At 39.9% G+C, this 19,348-nt stretch overlaps 1 protein-coding gene across 1 annotated transcript in view; it reads left to right on the forward strand.

Annotated features, from left to right (window-relative positions):
* LOC138740495 (U3 small nucleolar RNA-associated protein 14 homolog A) overlaps window positions 1–8,605 on the forward strand; it is a 30,693-nt gene extending 22,088 nt beyond the window's left edge. Inside the window, exons 11-14 of the mRNA XM_069893230.1 lie at window positions 97–954; window positions 3,405–3,595; window positions 5,996–6,095; window positions 7,906–8,605. Coding sequence (XP_069749331.1) covers window positions 97–954; window positions 3,405–3,595; window positions 5,996–6,095; window positions 7,906–8,172 — 1,416 coding nt within the window. The 3' untranslated portion in view covers window positions 8,173–8,605. The remainder of the gene's footprint in view (window positions 1–96; window positions 955–3,404; window positions 3,596–5,995; window positions 6,096–7,905) is intronic.
* Window positions 8,606–19,348: the final 10,743 nt, after the last annotated feature.

The raw sequence follows: 19,348 nt of genomic DNA on the forward strand, positions 1-19,348 counted from the left end.
AGCATCACGTCTCTGAGTCTTAAGTTTGTAAATGATCTGCAGAAATATTGTTTATTTAACCTGATCTGCTGATGTTTAATATTATCTTCTCTTTAGGCTCGTAATGCAATCCAGCAACAATTGGAAAAGAATAAATTGCTAACAAAGAAAGTGGTCCCTCCTTCAGAGAGCGAGGATGAAGCTGAGGCAGATAAGGATGAGATTGTTCCAGATTTTGTGAATGATGTTCAGATAAACACTGCAGCCAACCCTTGGATGTTGGGAAAATTGAGCACGAATCCAAAAAATGTTGAACCTGAAAAAGTGGGGACCGTGGTTGCTGAAAAGTTGGATGGCAGTGAAGAATCTGATGAAGGTGAGAAACTATCAGAAGATGAGATGTTGTTGCAGGAGTTTGAAGAGCGGCGGAGAATTCGGAAAGAACGTGAGGGTGTTCAGTCTGTTAAAGTGGATGAGACAAAGCGTGTCAATAATAATAACGAAAATGTAGAAAAGAAAAGCACTGTGCCCATTGGCCAAGAAGAGAAAGAGGAGCATCTGGAAGATGATGTCTGTGAGTTTAATCGACTTTTTCAGACCTTGGTTAAGAATAAACCAGAGCCTTTGCAAAGCAGATCTAAGAAAATTCTGAAGAAAAATAAGAAAGTAAAAACTGAGCAGAAGGAGGACATTCAGATCCAAGAAGAGAAAGATGAACCAATATTAAATGAACGGTTGGAGCGCAAAAAGACAATTGAAGAATTGGAGGCTTTGGGTTGGGATGAAGGACATGAACTTGATGAAGCATCAGCTTTAAATACACCACGAATCAGTGACAGTGTTGTAGATTCAGAAAGTAAATCAGATACTAAAACTGAAGTAAAAAGTGATCATATCATCAATCCAAAAAATGTATTGATGCTTGCATCCAAAACCATTGAAGTGCCTCTGGTTCCAACAGCAATCGAGGACGAGGTAAATGAATTAGTAGCTGCTTTTATTGTTTATAATTCACTATTGGTACAGGTAAATAGGATCTGTTACTGCTGTTTATATTCTTTAGAAGCATATTGATCAGTTTCAAATTTTTATTTGCCAGCTAATCTGAGAGGTAACACAGGAACTCCTGCCTATCAATCAATCAAGATAATCCTAACAAAATTATAGAGTAAATGCTCACAAAGACAATATTTATCCTCTTTGCCATCTTAAAGATTTTCCTAATAATGAAAATTATCCTGAAGCACAATTGAAGAATTCTATACAATTCTGAAGATGCAGGCCCCTGTGTTGTTTGGAAAAAGTAGAATAAATTTTGGAGGGCGTATTATTTTCCAATTATATTAACAGGTGTAAGGGGCTACCGTATCTAAATTTGCTTGAAGCTAAACCGTCTTGGAATACTTGCTTTTGACAATCATTTCATAACTTCAGCTGGATTTCAGTTCTCAGCCTGTTATTTCACTCCATTAGACTTTGGTAAAATTCCAATAGGAATATGATGAACACTATTTACACACTCAACTGATAAAGTACTCAATATTGTGGTCTCCTGCTTGCTTTTATAATGTGTGGTTTAAATATAGCATTGAATAAAGCATTCAATAAAAAGTTGCTTCTTTAAAAATAATTTGCATCCATCAGAGTTGTGAACCAGTCAGTGAAGCTTGATTAGCCAATCATTTCCTGCCTGGAATCATTTGGAAGAGAATTCTCCACGTAAGAATATGGAATTATGAGCAGTTTTATGTACAAGTTTTACTAACATTTTAAAAGGTTTTTTTTTGTATGAAGCCCTTCATTCATCACTTTTTTTTTAAAAAAAGCACTATTGAATTATGTGTGTAATAACATCTTACTTGCTGCTCCTAGGCCAGAACACAGTGTGATGTGAAAGTAGTATGGTGCAGAAAAGGGGATTGGGAATTTATAGTTGATGAAAGAAATTGGCCAAAGAAAATCTAATTCTGATATACAATTTTCTCCTCTGGTATTGTGTTCCAATATTATAACAGTCCAAACTTAATTGCATCCTACTAAATGCTCCAGCTCTCATTATTTTTAGTTAAAATTAATAAAATTGCAAATGAATTCTAGGGTATACCATAGTTTAAGTTAATGATGACTGGACTTCCCTACCCCACTACTAGAATAGAAATGTGGATAAATGTAAATGCAGAAATCTTTGACGATTGACAAAGTGATGAAGCTTGGAGGCTTCATAAATAAACATGGTGTTGAATCTTTGGAAATTCCTGGTGAGTTTGTCACAGGGATATTACATCCGATTCTTACAATTAAACATTAGGAACCATGTAAAGCATCCACGAAGCTGCTGAAAAGATTTATTAGAATGTTGCAGTAATGGGTTTAATTTATAAGAATAGACTAGAGAAGCTAGGACCAATTGCTTTGTTTTGACTCTACTAGATTGAGAGATATACAGAGAGTAGGGTAAACTGACAGAATTTGTTCCCATACTTTAAAGTGGTTTGAGGAAAAACTTTTTTTTTACACAGTAATGATTCAACTGTGGCTTCCACAAGAGAATTGGATTTGTATTTGAAGGTTAAAAAATTGCAGGGCTATGCTAGAAGAATGGGACTAACTGCATTATTCTGTGAGAAAGCCCATTGTCTCCTGTGCCGCAGTGATTCCATTGTTCAATAATACAGTAAAATTCCCATTATCCAGAATTCAAGCAACAGGCTTGCAGAAAATAAATGGATAAAAAATTCAAAAGTTTTAAATTGCCCCCAGCAGTCAGTTCACCAATCATGCAACACGCAATCTCATTTACCTGGCATCTACCAATCCCTATAGGTGTCGGATACCAGGGGTTTTACTGTACCTCTACTTATTTTACTGCTGGGCATCTGAAAACTGCTACCTTCTCATTACCCCCATCCTTTCTTCTCAAGCTTCTCAACCTTTAGACCTTCATTCTGGACATGCAAAATATTTTGGCTTTTTAGTAGAAAAGCTAACAAAAGTTGCAATACTCGATCAAGGTTGTTATAGTATACTACCACCTTTGACGGACCTTTTAATAGAATGATGTAATAAACGCTTGTTCCGTAAGGTTTATCTTTTCCATTCAGAAAGTGCATGAAGTTATAGCTGTTCTTCGTTGGAATTGCCTTCGCATGGCACTATTATAGTCGTACAATTGTATCATTTCTCAGAGCAGTTTTTCAACAAGCTATTATTTGAGATTGTGGCCCTGAGTAAGATCACACTGAGTAACACTGATACAGAATAATACCATGTATTCCGACAAACCCTTTAATCATTATTTAGAATGCATGTTCCAAGTGACATTGAAACACATGGCAAAAAAAATTGTTATATGTTTAAAACCATATTTAAAATTTTAAATGGACCTGTGTTCTTGAAATAACATTCAATTTAATCTTCCATTTTAGAATGACGATCAAGAGGATCAGCGTATGATCATTAAGGAGGCCTTTGCATCAGATGATGTTATTAACGATTTCAAGAAAGAAAAGAAGAGGCAGATTAACGAAAGCAAGCCAAAAGGCATTGACTTGACGTTGCCAGGGTGGGGTGAATGGGGAGGTCAGGGTCTGCGCCCAAGTGCAAAAAAGAGAAGGAGGTACGTCTCTGAGATCTGAGTTTCCAACACATTAATGCTGCAATCTGTTAAACTAGGACAATAGATCTCCCAATCTTTCTGTCCATTGTTCTCCCCTCTTAGGACAGATGATTATTATTGTTAATTATTTTTATAAAAGAGCTTCCAAGAAAAAGGGCTGAGTACTGCTGAAGAGCAGTTGGTCTGTTAAACATGTGAGAGTTGGGAAGTAGCGCAAACATTGGAACGTAACATTCAAGTTTATATCGGACTACTATTGTAGAATATTCTAAGAAGCAAAGTGGTAGATGGTTTTACCATCTATCACTTTGTATTTTATAATTGTACCATCATTTCACTATCTATGGGCAAGAATGGCAAGGACAAATTCATTGCTTATCATTCCGGGGTGGATAAATTAGTAATACAAGTTAAATAGATTTGATTTACCAAAGAGCTGCTTCACTAGATGGCTGTAGTAGTGGGGCCTGGAGCTCAATTTAACCTGTAGCACAGTTATAAAGGAATGAAAGGTAAGTTGGTTAAGGAAGATTGGGGAATTATTAAGAAATACAAGTTTAGATAGGCAATGGTAGACTTAGAAATAAACATTAATTTTCAACAGATGCACATTGCAATCAAAAATAGAGAGTCCATGCAGGAATGGAGGTGAGGGAGGTAACTAAAATTAGCCTAGGACATGTCTGTATCAATAGCGAAGGGCTGTTGGCAGCCTTGGCTCGTATCAAGGTGGGTAATTCTTTGGGAGAACACTAGGTGCATCCCAGAACATTATGTGAAAGCAGAAAGGAAATTATAGGGGCCTTGACAGATGTTTTTAATTAATCACTTAAAGCAGGAGAAGTTGCAGAAGACTGGAGGGTGGTAAATGTGGAGCCATTGTTCAAAATTGGCTGTAAGGACAATCCATTTAACTACAAACATGTTAGTCTGACATCTGTGGTAGGCAAACTGCTGTAGAGGATTCTGACAAGTGGAATCTATTAACATTTGGATAGCCACGGAAAATGAAGGAGAGTCTGCATGGGTTTATGCGTGAGAAATCATGAACGATATAATTTTTTTTTGAAGAGGTGATAAATAGGGTTGATTGCAGATTATGTTATTTGTATGGATTTTAGAAAAGCATTTGATAAGGTTCCACATGATAGGTTGGTATGGAAGGTTAGGGTACACGGGATAGGAAGCCTACTGGATTAAAAAATTGGCTTAGTGGTAGGAGTCAGAGATTGGTTTTCAGACTGGAGAACCTTGACCAGTGGCTGGCCAGGGTTTGGTATGCATAAACTATTTGTGCAAGGATTTTTATGGAAAGGTGATTTTCTGATAACTCAAAAATATGTTCTACAGTGGACAATGAAGGTGGTTACCTGTGTTTCCACCAGGATCTAGATCACATGGGGAACTGGCCAATTGCAATTCAACTGGGACAAATGCGAAGTGCTACATTTGGGTAAATTGAATCACAGCTGGACTTGCTCTGTTAATGGCAGTGCCCTAAAGAGTGTTCTGGAACAGAGGGACCTAGGGATGCAGGTATATAGCTCTTTAAAGATGACAACACAGGTAGATAGAGTAGTGGAGAGCATTCAGGATGCTTGCCCTCATCATTTGGGGCATTGATGGGTTGGGACATCATGGTGAAGTTATACAAGATGTTGGTGAGACCACGCTTGGAATATTGTGTGCAATTTTGGTTTCCCAGCTATAGGAAGAATATTATAAAGTGCGCAGAAGAGGTTTACACGGCTGTTGCCAGGATTAGGTAAATTGAGAGACTGAGAGCATAGAGGAGATCTTTTTGAGATCATAAGATCATGAGCTGCATATAGAGGTGAATAAAATAGGAGATGCAAGATGAATGAATAGTTATATGGTGGGAGTTAGAAAGGACGTGAAGGGACAATCCTTCACTCAGAAGATGGTGGGCATATGGAACGAGTTTCCAGACAAAGTGGTAGAGGTAGATATATTGGGTTCCTTTAAAGAACATTTGGGTAACGATATACAATAGATGGGAGGGGTATGGGTCTAATGTAGGCAAGTGGCGTGAAAGCAGGATGCTGGGCCTGAGGACTTATTTCTGTACTATAAGATTCTATGTCTGTAAAACAATAGCATTAGGTTAAATACAAGGATATTTTGAACCGCTTTAGAGTATCGGATGTAATGGTGAGGTGGCTGCAGTTTTATCATCTTCAAGTTCAGCTGCAATATTCGGGATAGTCAGTCAACTACATGGTTCAATTCTAAATCTGTGTATAATAGTTGTTCACTTGCACAATCCTGGTTGCGAGAGTTAGTACCACAGACAGATTTTATATTTTGGAGTTTATTTATAATGTCTCCAACTAATATTATTTAGTTGCCCTTAATTATTCTTTGTTTCTGACCTCGTAGGTTCTATATTAAACCTCCTCCAGCGCTGCCAAGGAAAGATCAGAATTTGCCTAATGTTATAATCAATGAGAAACGAGACGTTGAAATTGCAGCGCATCAGGTGAGACTCTTTCCACATCATCAAGCTCCAAGTTTCAAATCCCATCCATTCTAGGAGAGTGGATTTTGAAAAGGACGATTTAAATTTATCAATTTGTTTTAATGAATACATGAAAATACAAATAATCACAGCAGGACCTTCCAATGTAGCCCATTGCAAAGGATACATTGACAACTGAAATCTCCTTGAAGGAAAGGTTGGGTCAGTGTTAAATGGATTATATAAAAACATTATTGTTTATATTTTTGTTGCTGTATTCTAAAGTTTACCCAGTACACCAGATCTGAAACAGGTGGATAGCAGAAGAGTGGGGTGAATTACATATGAACAAAAGGTTTAAGATGGTATCTAAAAGGTCTTTAAAGTTGCCAGTACATTGAGATGATGATTTCACTGGTTGATGCATACACAACAGGAAGCTATAAATTTAAGACAATGAATGTTCCATCATCATGGACTGCTCTCACAAAAACAATAGCAGAAACTGAATCTGTAAAAGTGTTCAAAAGAGGACCCAGTAAATAATTGAAATATGAGTGTGAGGGGAAAGTGCAGTTCAGATAGGAGTGGATAGTCCTTAATGTGATAGCATCGTGATGGACTGAGTGGTGTGAAATGCCACAATTTTAATTCAGTGGCTTTACTGGAGATTTTTTTTAGGAATCCATTCCTACCCAGACAGTTAAGATTCAGATTTATTGTAAGAGTACATACATGACATCACCTACAACCCTGAGATTTTTCCTGCAGGCTGGGCAGAATTACCACCGTGCAAAAGAAAAACTTTCAACAGGTGTAAACCAAGAAAGAAATGTAAACAAACTGCAATACAGAGAGAGAAAAAAAAAATCAATAAAGTGCACAAGAATGAGTCCCTGATTGAGTTTGTCATTGAGGAGTCTGATGGTGGAGAGGTAACAGCTGTTCCTAAACCTGGTGGTGTGAGACTTGTGGCACCTGTACCTCTTCCCTGATGGTAGCAGTGATAACAAACCATGTTCTGGGTGGTTTGGGTCCTTGATGATTGTTGCTGCTCTCCAACATCAGTGTTCCCTCTCTGTTCTCGATGATGGGGAGGGTTTTACCTAGGATGTCCTGGACTGTTTCCATGACATTTTGTAGGGCTTTTCTCTCAAGGGTATTGGTATCCACATACCAGACCATGATATTTTAAAGTATTACAGAAAATAAAATTACTCTTAATATAAAATGAAATGAGGTCGCATTATAAAATCCTTGTCATGACTGTTTACTGCACTGTTCTCAAAGTCAGCAATGATTCTCTGTGTACCGTCTCAATGTTTGTGACGAAGGTTGTGAGTGGTTTAAGCAACTATTATATTTTCCCTAACCTTGAAGTTTTTTTTAACTAAATGTATTGAATGTCTATACATAAGTCTCTCTTCCCTCTGCTTCTCATGAAGACTTGCTGTTCTGAAATAATAGTAAATAATATTTAAGTAATAGTCGTTGAGATTGTTCATTACAGATCTTACTGAGTATCTCACCCAAATGATCATTCTCCATACAATACCTGAGTCTATGAATGTTTGAGATCCTCACATTCAAAGGAATTTATCCAACGTTGACGTTGAAGCAGAAATGCTGTATTTTTAATTTTCAACAGCCTCGAGAAGTAATTTCAACTTCAAGTGGGGTCTTCCTTCCATCATATTACAAAGTACATTTATTGGAGGTTGAACATAAGACCTTTCTAACTAATTGACACGCAAATATTTACAATATCAGCTGATTACAACTGTTATGAATTGTTTGGGCAATAAATATTGATTTATTTGTTTTGCTTCAGGTAAATGAACTACCTTTCCCATTTGCCAATCGGAATCAATTTGAGAAGAGTATCTGTGCTCCCCTCGGGAAAACGTGGAATACTGAGAAGGCAATACAAAAATTACATTTACCAAACATTGTGACAAAGTTGGGTGCAATAATTCAGCCAATCTCTGGAGAGGATGTGTTTCAGGATAAGAAAAAGTCTTTGAAAACAAATGAGGAACAAAATCCTCACAGAAGCAGAAAACGATGGCATAAGAACTCATCTCATCGACGAAGTTAAAAAGGATAATTGCTTACACCACAGAACTATTAACTTCTTCAATACCCAGCAACCCATTGATCTGGTTATCTAAGGTTGTCCTTTTGACATGCTAACTAAATATACTGTAGTCCCAGTTTGTTGCCGCATTAAATCTGTCCAAGAGTGTCATTCTTAACCATGAGATTAAGTGCTAATTTGCTCTGTGCCTAGCTCTTCACATTTTGTTGGACAAAATTTCAACACATCATTCAATTTTGCTGAGTTTATGCATGGAAGTCATGAGAAAATTCTCGCCACATTTACATTAGTCCCTCATATCATTACAGGTGAAGATCCTGACAAGTCTAGTTGCTCTCTGACAGATTTGGGAACTTGGATTGTAAAAGGAGCAGTAATAGTGTGTGGTCACTATAGTGTGTAAATAAAGATGTTTGTCTGTTTTCTCAAATAATTGTCTTTCTTGTGGTCATAATCAGTGACTTGTTAGCTAAGAGTAATCCCTGTCACAGATTTACTTACAGGTTCTCAGATGACTAGACAGTGCCAAGCCTAGAACTCCAATCATTCCACAGATGATGGAGTTCATTTGTAATTTTTATTGATATGTGGAGAAGAACATAAATAGGAGCAGGAGTAGGCTCTCGGCCCTGCTCATCCATTCAATTAGATCGTGGTTAATCTGGCCATGGACTCAGCTTCACTTACGCCTGTTCCTCATCTCCTTTAATTCCAAAACTATTCTCTTTTAAAATTTTATTGAGTTTAACATATAAACTTGCATATATAATTATAAGGAAAACACATAAGTCATCTCATATACAAGTTCAAAAATAAATGGATAGAACTACATTAAGACAGTTAATTCCCACACTATTCAAAAATTAGTCTGTTTTAAATACCTTCAATGAGGTGACCTCTACTGGGCAAAGAATTCCACAGATTCACTTCATTCTAGGAGAAGCTGTTCCTTCTTATCTGTGTCTAAATGTACTCCCCTGAATCTTGAGTCTATGTCCCTTCGTTCCCATCTCAGTTCCCAGTGGAAACATCCTACATCTGCTTCTATCTTACAAATTCCTTTCATAGTTTCATACATTTCTGTCAAACTACCCCCACCCCCACACACACCAATCCTTCTAAACTCCAGACTATTAGATCTCTGCTCACAAGATAACCTCTTAATTTCAAGACTTAATCTGGTGAATTTGCACCGGCAGGATTTTCAGCTATGATCAAACCTAATCCTTTCACCCACCTTGATCTTCAGTGGGAATTTGCAACCAGGATAGCATAAGAGGTTGCCGTTTAATGCTCCACTTCTGACCTGGGTTTGATCTATGGAGAGTTCATAGGTATTTTTTAATTTAAATTTAATTTTGTCCCACAAGTCCATGCTGCCCAATTTACACCCATTTAACCTACGCCCCCAGTATGTTTCGAAAGGTGGGAAGAAACGAGCCCCTGGGAAAATCCCATGCAGATACAGGGAGAATGAACAAACTCCTTACGGACAGCGTGGGATTTAAGGCCTGATCGTTGGCACTATAAAGGCATTGATCCACCCTCCTCGCCATGACTGGGATTTCTCCAGGTGCTCCAGTTTCTTCCCACATTCCAAGTTGCATGAGAAAGTTGATTGGGCATTGTAACTTGTCCCCAATATATGTGGGTGGCAGGAAAATCAGTGAAGTGGAAATGCATGTGAGAGAATTAGAAATTGTGGGGGATGGGGAATGAAAACAGAAAACCAGCAGAGAAGGGCTGAATAGCCACATATGTTTTTAATAAATGAGAAACCTTTTTAAGTATCTGCCAATCCCTATATTTTGTGCTTGCATGCAGAGAAATGCACATTGGGAGAAAGCAATTGAAGATTTTTAGTACCAGTGGATCTGTACATTGGTAAGAGTGGGACCCTGCAGGAGGAGAGTTGGAGGGGTAAGGCAAATCATTCTTATTGTATTCCAGTTCATTAGGTTGTAAATAAATTGATGTGGAAATGTTTTTTGGAATTGGTCATTTTTCTTTTGGGCAGCAGCTCCCCCTGCAGGGTGATAATAACACTAGAAAAGGCTAGAGATCTGTTCTGGCAGCATCTGTGGAGAAAGGAACAGTTAAAATTTAAGTTCATTGACCAACACAACTAGGAAAATTAAAACATTAAATACAGTTTAAGTCATAGACGTGGAGAGAACAAAGGGAATATTTGTGATAGGGTGACCAAGAGAGATTGAGCAATACAAATGATGGTTGGGCCAGCTTTGAAAGCAGCATGAAGGTTTGTTGATCACTGTTGATCTGTCCGAAAGATGAATGAGATCAGAAGCTGGGAGGGGGGATATTTAGTGGAACCATGGGATACAAAAGTTGCTAGAAATATGAATTAAAAAAGAATGAAAATCCTTGGAATGTTCAGGAGCATCTGTCGAGAGAAAACTGAGTATAGGTCGAGGATCTTTCATAAGATTTTCTAAGATCTGCCCATCATCACCATACTTGCACAATTTAAATATTTTTTTTCTAATGTGACATTTGAATAGCTCTGGGTATTGACAAGTTTGTGGTCAGATTAAAAAGAGGAGGTTCCATTTATTTACAGCCCTGAAATGTACACATTTCTTGATTCTGTAAAGTTCAACTGAAATTTAGAGACTTATCAGCTGCATCTATTGAAACTATTCATTCATGTCGTTTATTAACCTAATTCCTCGGAGTGGCAGCACTCCTGAACTTTCTTTTCTGATTCTGGTCTCTTGATCTTAGGGCTATGGCTTAGACTGGAGTTTCAAGCATATTTTATATGTCCTGACCTTGCTAAGGTCATGCTAAGTAAATTCCAAATTTAATCCTTGGTCTATAGTTGATTGATTTGTCATGTAACCAATGTTACAATAAATCTTGGCATCCTTGGTTGTTGTGCTACTACCAAGCCATACCCCCTGCTACTCACTCATCTTCCAGTAATAATGTTTACAAATGAAGGTATTTTAAATTCTTTGTGTGGTAGAACAAAACTGGGAACTTGGCAGAAGTGTTACAAACACCAAATAGACATACTTTAGAGCAAATGAACAAAGATAAACTTTAAGGAGGTCCTCAATAAAGACAGAGGTTGAGGAAATTAAGAAAGCAATTATTGAACCTCAGTGGTGAAGTAAATCTTAGGTGGGGGCAGTGTCAGCTAGTTATCGGGCTTGCTGGTCTTAGAGATGGTATGTAAACAAGGTCAGATGTCTGTCACAGGAAAAGCATCGTTACAACTCCGATTATCCAAAATGGTTAGAACCAGGCCTATGTTGGATAAATGTTTTTTTTGGATTACTGGACTTTTCTTTAAAAAAACACCCTAGTAGCAAGAGCAAATCACTTATATTGATGTTTAAACAACAAACAAGGGAAGTTTAACAAGGGAATAACGTTTAATTCTCACCAAAAAAAAGCTGGCTGCAACACTGCAGATCACCAAGACCTCCCAACCACTGCCGACGATCCCCAGGGAGGCTTCCTGGGCCAGTGGTACAGTCCCTGGCAAGTCGGCAGGCTCCTGTCTCCCCAGTCACCGGAGCTCCTGATGCCTGAATCCTCCTCTGGGCCTACCACACACACACACACACCAGTGAGTCTGGTGTGCTTGTGCGGTTGTAGGCCAAGGCGAGGGTTCAGAGTTGGTGTCAGGAGCTCCAGTGTGCTGAGGAGGAAGGGAGAAAGGGGGGAGGGGAGGGAACACCACTGAGACCAAGATCCCACTCCTGCCCAGGAGGCTGCTCTCCTTGATGCCAGGACCAGGGATTCTTCTGACCGCTTGCAGCTGGGAGACAGTGACACTCCGTTTGAGAGGGAGAGTTGGAGAGAAAAGTCAATAGGGGAAGGTAAAGAAGAAATAGAAAGAGAGTTACCTGAAACGAGGACAATCGTCATTCTAATTTCACGTTGAGTGAATTTTTTTTCAAACTATGAGGTCAGTTCGGCTCTGAAAAAATTTAGGATAAAAGGATTTCGAAGCATCAGATTTCAGATAATTGGACTTTTACTGCACCAAGACCGCGGAATGCAGCTTCCTGCACCAAGACCGCGGAATGCAGCTTCCTGCACCAAGACCGCGGAATGCAGCTTCCTGCACCAAGACCGCGGAATGCAGCTTCCTGCACCAAGACCGCGGAATGCAGCTTCCTGCACCAAGACCGCGGAATGCAGCTTCCTGCTCCAAGACCGCGGAATGCAGCTTCCTGTTCCAGAAATATTGTGAAAGTTTACGTGTTCTGCACAACATAAGAGCATGATAGTTTTTTTCTAACAAGATGGATAGAATACATCAAAGGTTAATGATTTGTGATACTAAATTGCAACGGTTACCTTCCATTCCCATTTTAGCCAAGGTTTTTTTTAATTATATTTTCTCTCAGTATTTTAATGAAGAGAGAAATTCAATGTGGAGTTTCTGATCCTAATTGTTATTAATCACAAAATGCATCATCCACTCCCTTTAACAGAGAGAATATCCCATAGTAACTGAAAAATAAATAAGGGAGCAAGACTCTAAAACTTTTTTAAAAGAAAGGGTAAAAAATAAATAATTCAGAGAAGATTCTTCAAGGGTTTGAGGAAGATTCCTGAATGAGACTGAAGGCTCTGATATCAATAGTGGGAAAGCTAGAATTGGGATTCCATACATCCCATTCCATTGTGGGTGAAGATTCAAACTCCTTACAGACGTCGCCAGATTCAAACCCAGGTCGCTGGTGCCGTAATAGCGTCGTGCTAATCACTACACTAACTGTGGTGCCCTCAATATTAGGACGTGTGCATGAATTTAATTGTAATTGATTTTTTTAAATTTTATTTATAGGTTTTGCAAAATACATACAAAACAACCTACAAAAAAAAACACAAATCCCTACATCCCATCCTCCCCCCACCCTCCACCTACCCCATCCCCTACAACTCACCCCCCCTCCCTGACAGAGCAAAATAAACATATGTCGGGTATTGAACAGTTGCTGCTTTGTGTGCCAACCCTTTACATCTAAAACAAACCATTAACTTTATATCCAAACCCATACATTTCAAATATAAAGTCTACATTTTAACAAAAAAAATAATTATTTCGCAAATTGAAAGTAATCTTCTCTGAATAGAGACACATTGTAATTGTACCATCTTTGTATATTCAATTCAACATCATTCTTCCACGTAACAGCTATACATTTTCTAGCTACTGCCAGCCCTAAACATATAAATGCAATTTGAGATTTATCCAATCGTAAACCTGTCGTTAATGTATTAGTGTAACCCATTAAACCTAAAAACGGATCAAGTTGCAAATCCATCTTAAATAAATTTTCAAAAACTTAATTTTTTTACCAAAAAGGTCTAACTTTTGTACATGCCCATACTGAATGTAAGAAAGTTCCCGTCTGTTCCTCGCATCGAAAGCACAAATCCGAAGAACTAAAACCATATTTTTTCAACTTCTCAGGAGTTAAATACAACTAATGTAAAAAGTTATAATTAGCCAAACTATATCTCACATTAATTAATTTTGTAACACTATCAACACACATATTCGACCATTCCTCCGAGGATAATGTGATAGATAAATCCTTCTCCCATTTGTCCTTCATTTTATATACATGAACCTTAGTTATCTTTTCCTGTAATAAGGCATACATTTCAAAAATAAACCGTTTCTTTCCTTTATCAGCAATTAATATCTCGAATTTAGTTTGACCAGGTAACATCAAATCGCGTCCAAAGTTTTCTAACAATAAATCTCAATTTAATTGTTGATGGAGTTATACGTGAAACTGAGTTTTAAACAAAAACTATTTGCAAGGTTAGACCAACATCTTGCTATAATTTCTGAGAAATACACAAATAAGAAATAGGGAAATTATTGGTTTTGAGTAATACCACTAAAAAAGCAACATTAAGAAATGACAGGCCCCAAAATATCTCAAAACCCACAATCAATAGTTGACAGAGATCAGCAAAGAAAATCTGTTTGGGGTAAAAGAAACTTCAGATCGAGTTTCACTCCCATTATCTTTTACCCCTTGGATTAATGATTATAAATGAAAAACAATTACTGTTTGCAGTCTTGCTATTTCTTTGTAAAACTGAATGTTTTTGAACTTCTGAAAGAAATCTGAAGAATAATGGAGTATCTTTAGCCACCAGATTTTCCCTCAGATGTATTTACAGTAGCCCCCACCCCACCCCCTCCCGACTTTATTATTAGGGAGGTTGGAAACCAGGCTGCATTTCAAGTAATACTTGGTATCCCAACAGATAATTCTAATCCCTCAGACCAGAATGAGAGTAGCTCTGATTTCTATCGCTATATGTTTCAAGAAGAGGGAATCCTGTGGAAACACAGAGGCACCGTAGCAAAGGCATATGTACCTGTATATGTGTAGCATCTGTTCCCTGGGTTTAAACCAATTTTAAATTTAAAAGTTGCAGAAACATTAACATTTATTGAATTTAGCACGTTTAATCTCATAATGATTCTGATTCATTGCAATAATTTAACTGACCAAACGATGTATTGCCATTGATTTTCGTTTGTAGTCAGCAACTGATGCCTTTAGTGTCTGTATCCAATAGTAGTCAGCCAGCATTCATGGATTCTAGTTGCCCTGATACCGCTTTTCCTGGTGAAATCTTTCCTAATGTTTGTCACGGACTGCACTAAGATCACATTAGGCTCACCGGCCTATAATTTTCTGGGTTATTTTTGGAGCCTTTTTTTAAACAATGGAACAACATGACTTACCCACTGATACTCCGGTGTCTCACCTGTGGCTAAGGACATATCTGCCAGGGCCACTGCAGTTTCTACACTAGGATCTCTCAAAGTCTGAAGGAATAACGCCCACCCCTGGGGATTATTCCACCTTACTTACTTTAAGACAGCAAGCACTTCCTTCTCTTTAATATGTATTGGTTTCATGATCTCACTGCTTATTTTGCTTGCTTTGCAAGACTCTGTGCTAGTTACCCAAGTAAATACAGAGGAAAAAAACATACAAGATCTCCCACATCTCTTCTGGCTCCCCAGTAGCTGACCTCTGATCTTCAAGAGGACCAATGTTGTCACGTACTATCTTTTTGCTCTTAATATACCTTGTAATTTAATAAATGCCATCAGTCTTTCAGTCATTCAGCAAGCTGTTATTCATTAAGTGTGAATTAAATCATATTCTACCATGAAGGATGTCACAGCCCAATATGGTCAGCAATAAAGGCAACCTGACAAAGGCACATCACTCTTTCTTCTCAGGTGATCCATTTCGATGGAGGATGACTTTTGTCCACTCCAGTTCTCTGAGATGTTGATGACGCTAATGTTGGGCCCATAGACTCTGTCACAGGAGAGGTAAGCAATGTTTTATGGGTGGGTAATTTGGGAAATACAGCACACCTTCCACAATTTATGGGCTCTAATGTGCTCCTGACAGATTTGAGGATCTTCATTGGCACCCAAATGATCCTTCTCCATTTAGAACAGCTTTGGGCCAGAGATTTCCACTCATGGGAGGAGGGGTTTACATTTTTTTCAAGGATTCATTGACAACATCTTTGACATTTTTCCACTTTCCATCTGGCCATTCAAACCCTGTGCATCTGGTAATTGCCATGACAGAGTTCAGGATAGAACGTCTATTACAGGAGTCTGTTAAATGAGATGGGTTACCCAACAGAATTCACTGAATGGTGGGATTGATTATTGGGCCAAGAGAGGACACTGGCTCAGTTCATCTACTAGTGGATTTGGAGGGTTATGCAGGAACTGAGCTAATCATGTTTCTTCAATATTTTGACATAGTTCATACCTCCAAAGCACATAAAAGGAAAAGTTGCTGGCTATACCATGAACTCTATGTTGCGGTTGAGGTCTTGTTTTACAACTGTGAATTGCCTCTGGAGTACTGAATGCCATTGTGAATTTCTTCATCAATTTCTTTGTTTGCACAAAGCTGACTACTGACCTAAGGGAAATCTCCACTTTTCTGCATTTTTTATGGCTAGGGCTTTAAGAAGGGTGAGTTTGGTAGTTGAGTTGCATTTATTAGGGCCCATTCTTGTAAATACTTCAATGAGCAAGTCAGTGATGCTTTGCAGCTCAGTCTCTGAACATGAACATACCTAGGCACCATGTGTGGTGCAGATCAGTGCTAGTTAGGTGATCTTGTTTAGAGTAGGGGTGATGTAAGTTGAAGAGTTCTGAATTTATCCTGCAGATTAGCAACACTCCAAAAAAAAGCTTGTTAACGGAAAGTGCGAGAGCAGTAATGTTTGGCACTGAGGTTGTGTCCATTCTGGACCCGATGGAAAAATGGCGGCGCTGCCACTGGGGTGGACCTGCAGGGAACAAGGAGCGGAGAGAGATACAGTGCTCGCACAGGGTCCAACCGCCCAGTCAGCTGGTGTCAGCTCAGCACAGGCTTTGAATGGCCCGTTACAGGAGGTGATGGTTGTTTTATTTAAAATCCCGCAACCGCGGTGTCTGTGCCCAAGATGGCAGTGTCAGTGATTGGCAGCAGCCACATGGGGTGCAGAATCTTTGGAAACGGAGAACTGGTGCAGCAGACCAGTGAGGGGACTCTGCAGCTGAAAGACCAATGCATACGGTAGGCTGTTAGTGACTTGAGGCGAGGAACCCACGGAGGGTGGGGGCTGCTGGAGAATTGTGCTGGACGGTGGACTGCTGGAAACTAGCTTGAAACTGGCTGAAGGGATACCAGGTATTGGAACCGGGATGCAAGGGGGTGCCAAAGGGGCTGAAGGGTTCCTGACTGTGTCAGAGGTTCAGATCTAGAACTTGGGTTGCCAACGGTTTGGACTGGACTCTGTGTGGCTGTGGAAACTGCGGCAATGCTGGAGGTGTATCTATGGAGGTCAGTGACTCTAGGAGGTCTCTCGTTTGCTTCTCTTTCTCTGACTAAGGTGCTTCAGGCAATTTCTGCTGTTGGCGAATCGGACTGCCTTACAGGAGGCAAAAGCAATTTCATGTAATATGACAACTTTATAACAAGGACAATAAATTGAATCCTGAAGCTAACAATTGGCATGTGATCATCAATTGGATGTTTAAAAGAGATATGGGCTCATTCATGTTTGTGTCCAGTTGACCCTAGTTATAACTTGTTTATATATTTTTTAAATCCTTTTAGCTCTGCATTTTGCTAATTGTACTGATCAAGTCCTGAGTTCCACTCTTTGTATGGATTTATTTTGTTTTTCCATTTATTTTCTCTATATTAGGTTTATGGTCACTTGTTCTGGTCGCATAAACAATCAAAAACTTTTTTGTGCACATTCTCACCCTATTAGTCTCTCACGATTTAAAGCTTATCTTCTGTGGGACAAACACACAATGTTTTACTTTGAATTCTAATTGCTCACCAGCACCAACACCTCATGAGTTGCTCTTTTTCATCAGGTCTAGCCATGGGAAGCTTGAAAAACTTGTTTAGAAAGGTTTTTGATTCATCCCAGATTTACTGCTGCGATTGGCCAATCATTCACTCCTAAAATGCTGAGAAACCAGCTATCTTTTTTTTTCTGACACAACATATATTTCTTCAGTATAAGGGAATTAGGGGTTACGGAGAGAAGGCGGGGATGGGGTACTGAACTTTAAGATCAGCCATGATCTCATTGAATGGCGGAGCAGGCTCGAAGGGCTGAATGACCTACTCCTGCTCCTATCTTCTATGTTTCTATGTAACTCCTTTTAAGGGCAAAGTCTGACATGGTTATTTCTCTCAACCCTTTAAAAAAAAGACAAGGTATCTACTCTTGATCACTTGAACAGACAATACTCCACTTCCCAGATTTGGTTTGACTGAGGAATCATTTCGAAAACAGTACAACGTATATGTTATGGGCCGGCACCTGAAAACTCAGCTACTTTGAAAAGAACTCTGAAGAAATGTTTTTATCCACAGAGCGGCTAGAATTTCAGCTTTTAAAATAGTTGAGACAAGTAGACCGAGGCGAAACTTGATAAATACGCAGAGAGAGAAAAGAAATGAGGGTGATTGTGCTTCATGGGAAAATAAAGTCAAGCCACTGGGGCGTCCAAATGGGTAACAGTCCCTGGCGTCGAGGAGGACATTCAAATTGGACTGATTGTCTAGTTGTTGCTTTGTCGAGGAGTTACATGGATCTGCCGTGGCCAAGCAAGCTGGGACGTGGCAGCGAGGTCCTTGGGTCGTAGGTTTTATTTCGGAGTGGCCTTCTCCTATGCAGGTTTCTTACCCGGGCTGGAGGGGCCTGCCTCCCCTCCTAGGTCGGTCCATACTGCCCGGACCGGGGCCGAGGCCGCCGCAGTTCACCCTGTGCCTGGACTGGGGCCACCGCCTCCCACTCCCTGCCCGGACCGGGGCCTCCGCCTGCCTCACTCGACCGAGGCCGGGGCCGCCGTCTCCCCCTTGCTCCTGCCCGTATCGGGGCCGCCGCCGTCTACCCTTCGCCCGGACCAGGGCCGGGGCCGCTGCTGCTCTCCCTGTGCCTGGACTGGGGCCGCCGCCTCCCACTTCCTGCCCGGATCGGTGCAGAGAACAAAACAAAGGACTCTACATCACCTTTGTTGACCTCACAAAGCCTTCGACACCGTGAGCAGGAAAGGGCTTTGGCAAATACTAGAGCGCATCAGATGTCCCCTAAAGTTCCTCAACATGATTATCCAACTGCACGAAAACCAACAAGGTCGGGTCAGATACAGCAATGAGCTCTCTGAACCCTTCTCCATTAACAATGGCGTGAAGCAAGGCTGTGTTCTCGCACCAACCCTCTTTTCAATCTTCTTCAGCATGATGCTGAACCAAGCCATGAAGGACCCCAACAATGAAGACGCTGTTTACATCCGGTACCGCACGGATGGCAGTCTCTTCAATCTGAGGCGCCTGCAAGCTCACACCAAGACACAAGAGAAATTTGTCCGTGAACTACTCTTTGCAGATGATGCCGCTTTAGTTGCCCATTCAGAGCCAGCTCTTCAGCGCTTGACGTCCTGCTTTGCGGAAACTGCCAAAATGTTTGGCCTGGAAGTCAGCCTGAAGAAAACTGAGGTCCTCCATCAGCCAGCTCCCCACCATGACTACCAGCCCCCCCACATCTCCATCGGGCACACAAAACTCAAAACGGTCAACCAGTTTACCTATCTCGGCTGCACCATTTCATCAGA

Source organism: Narcine bancroftii, chromosome 8 (assembly GCF_036971445.1).
Source record: "Narcine bancroftii isolate sNarBan1 chromosome 8, sNarBan1.hap1, whole genome shotgun sequence".
Classification (NCBI taxonomy): domain Eukaryota; kingdom Metazoa; phylum Chordata; class Chondrichthyes; order Torpediniformes; family Narcinidae; genus Narcine; species Narcine bancroftii.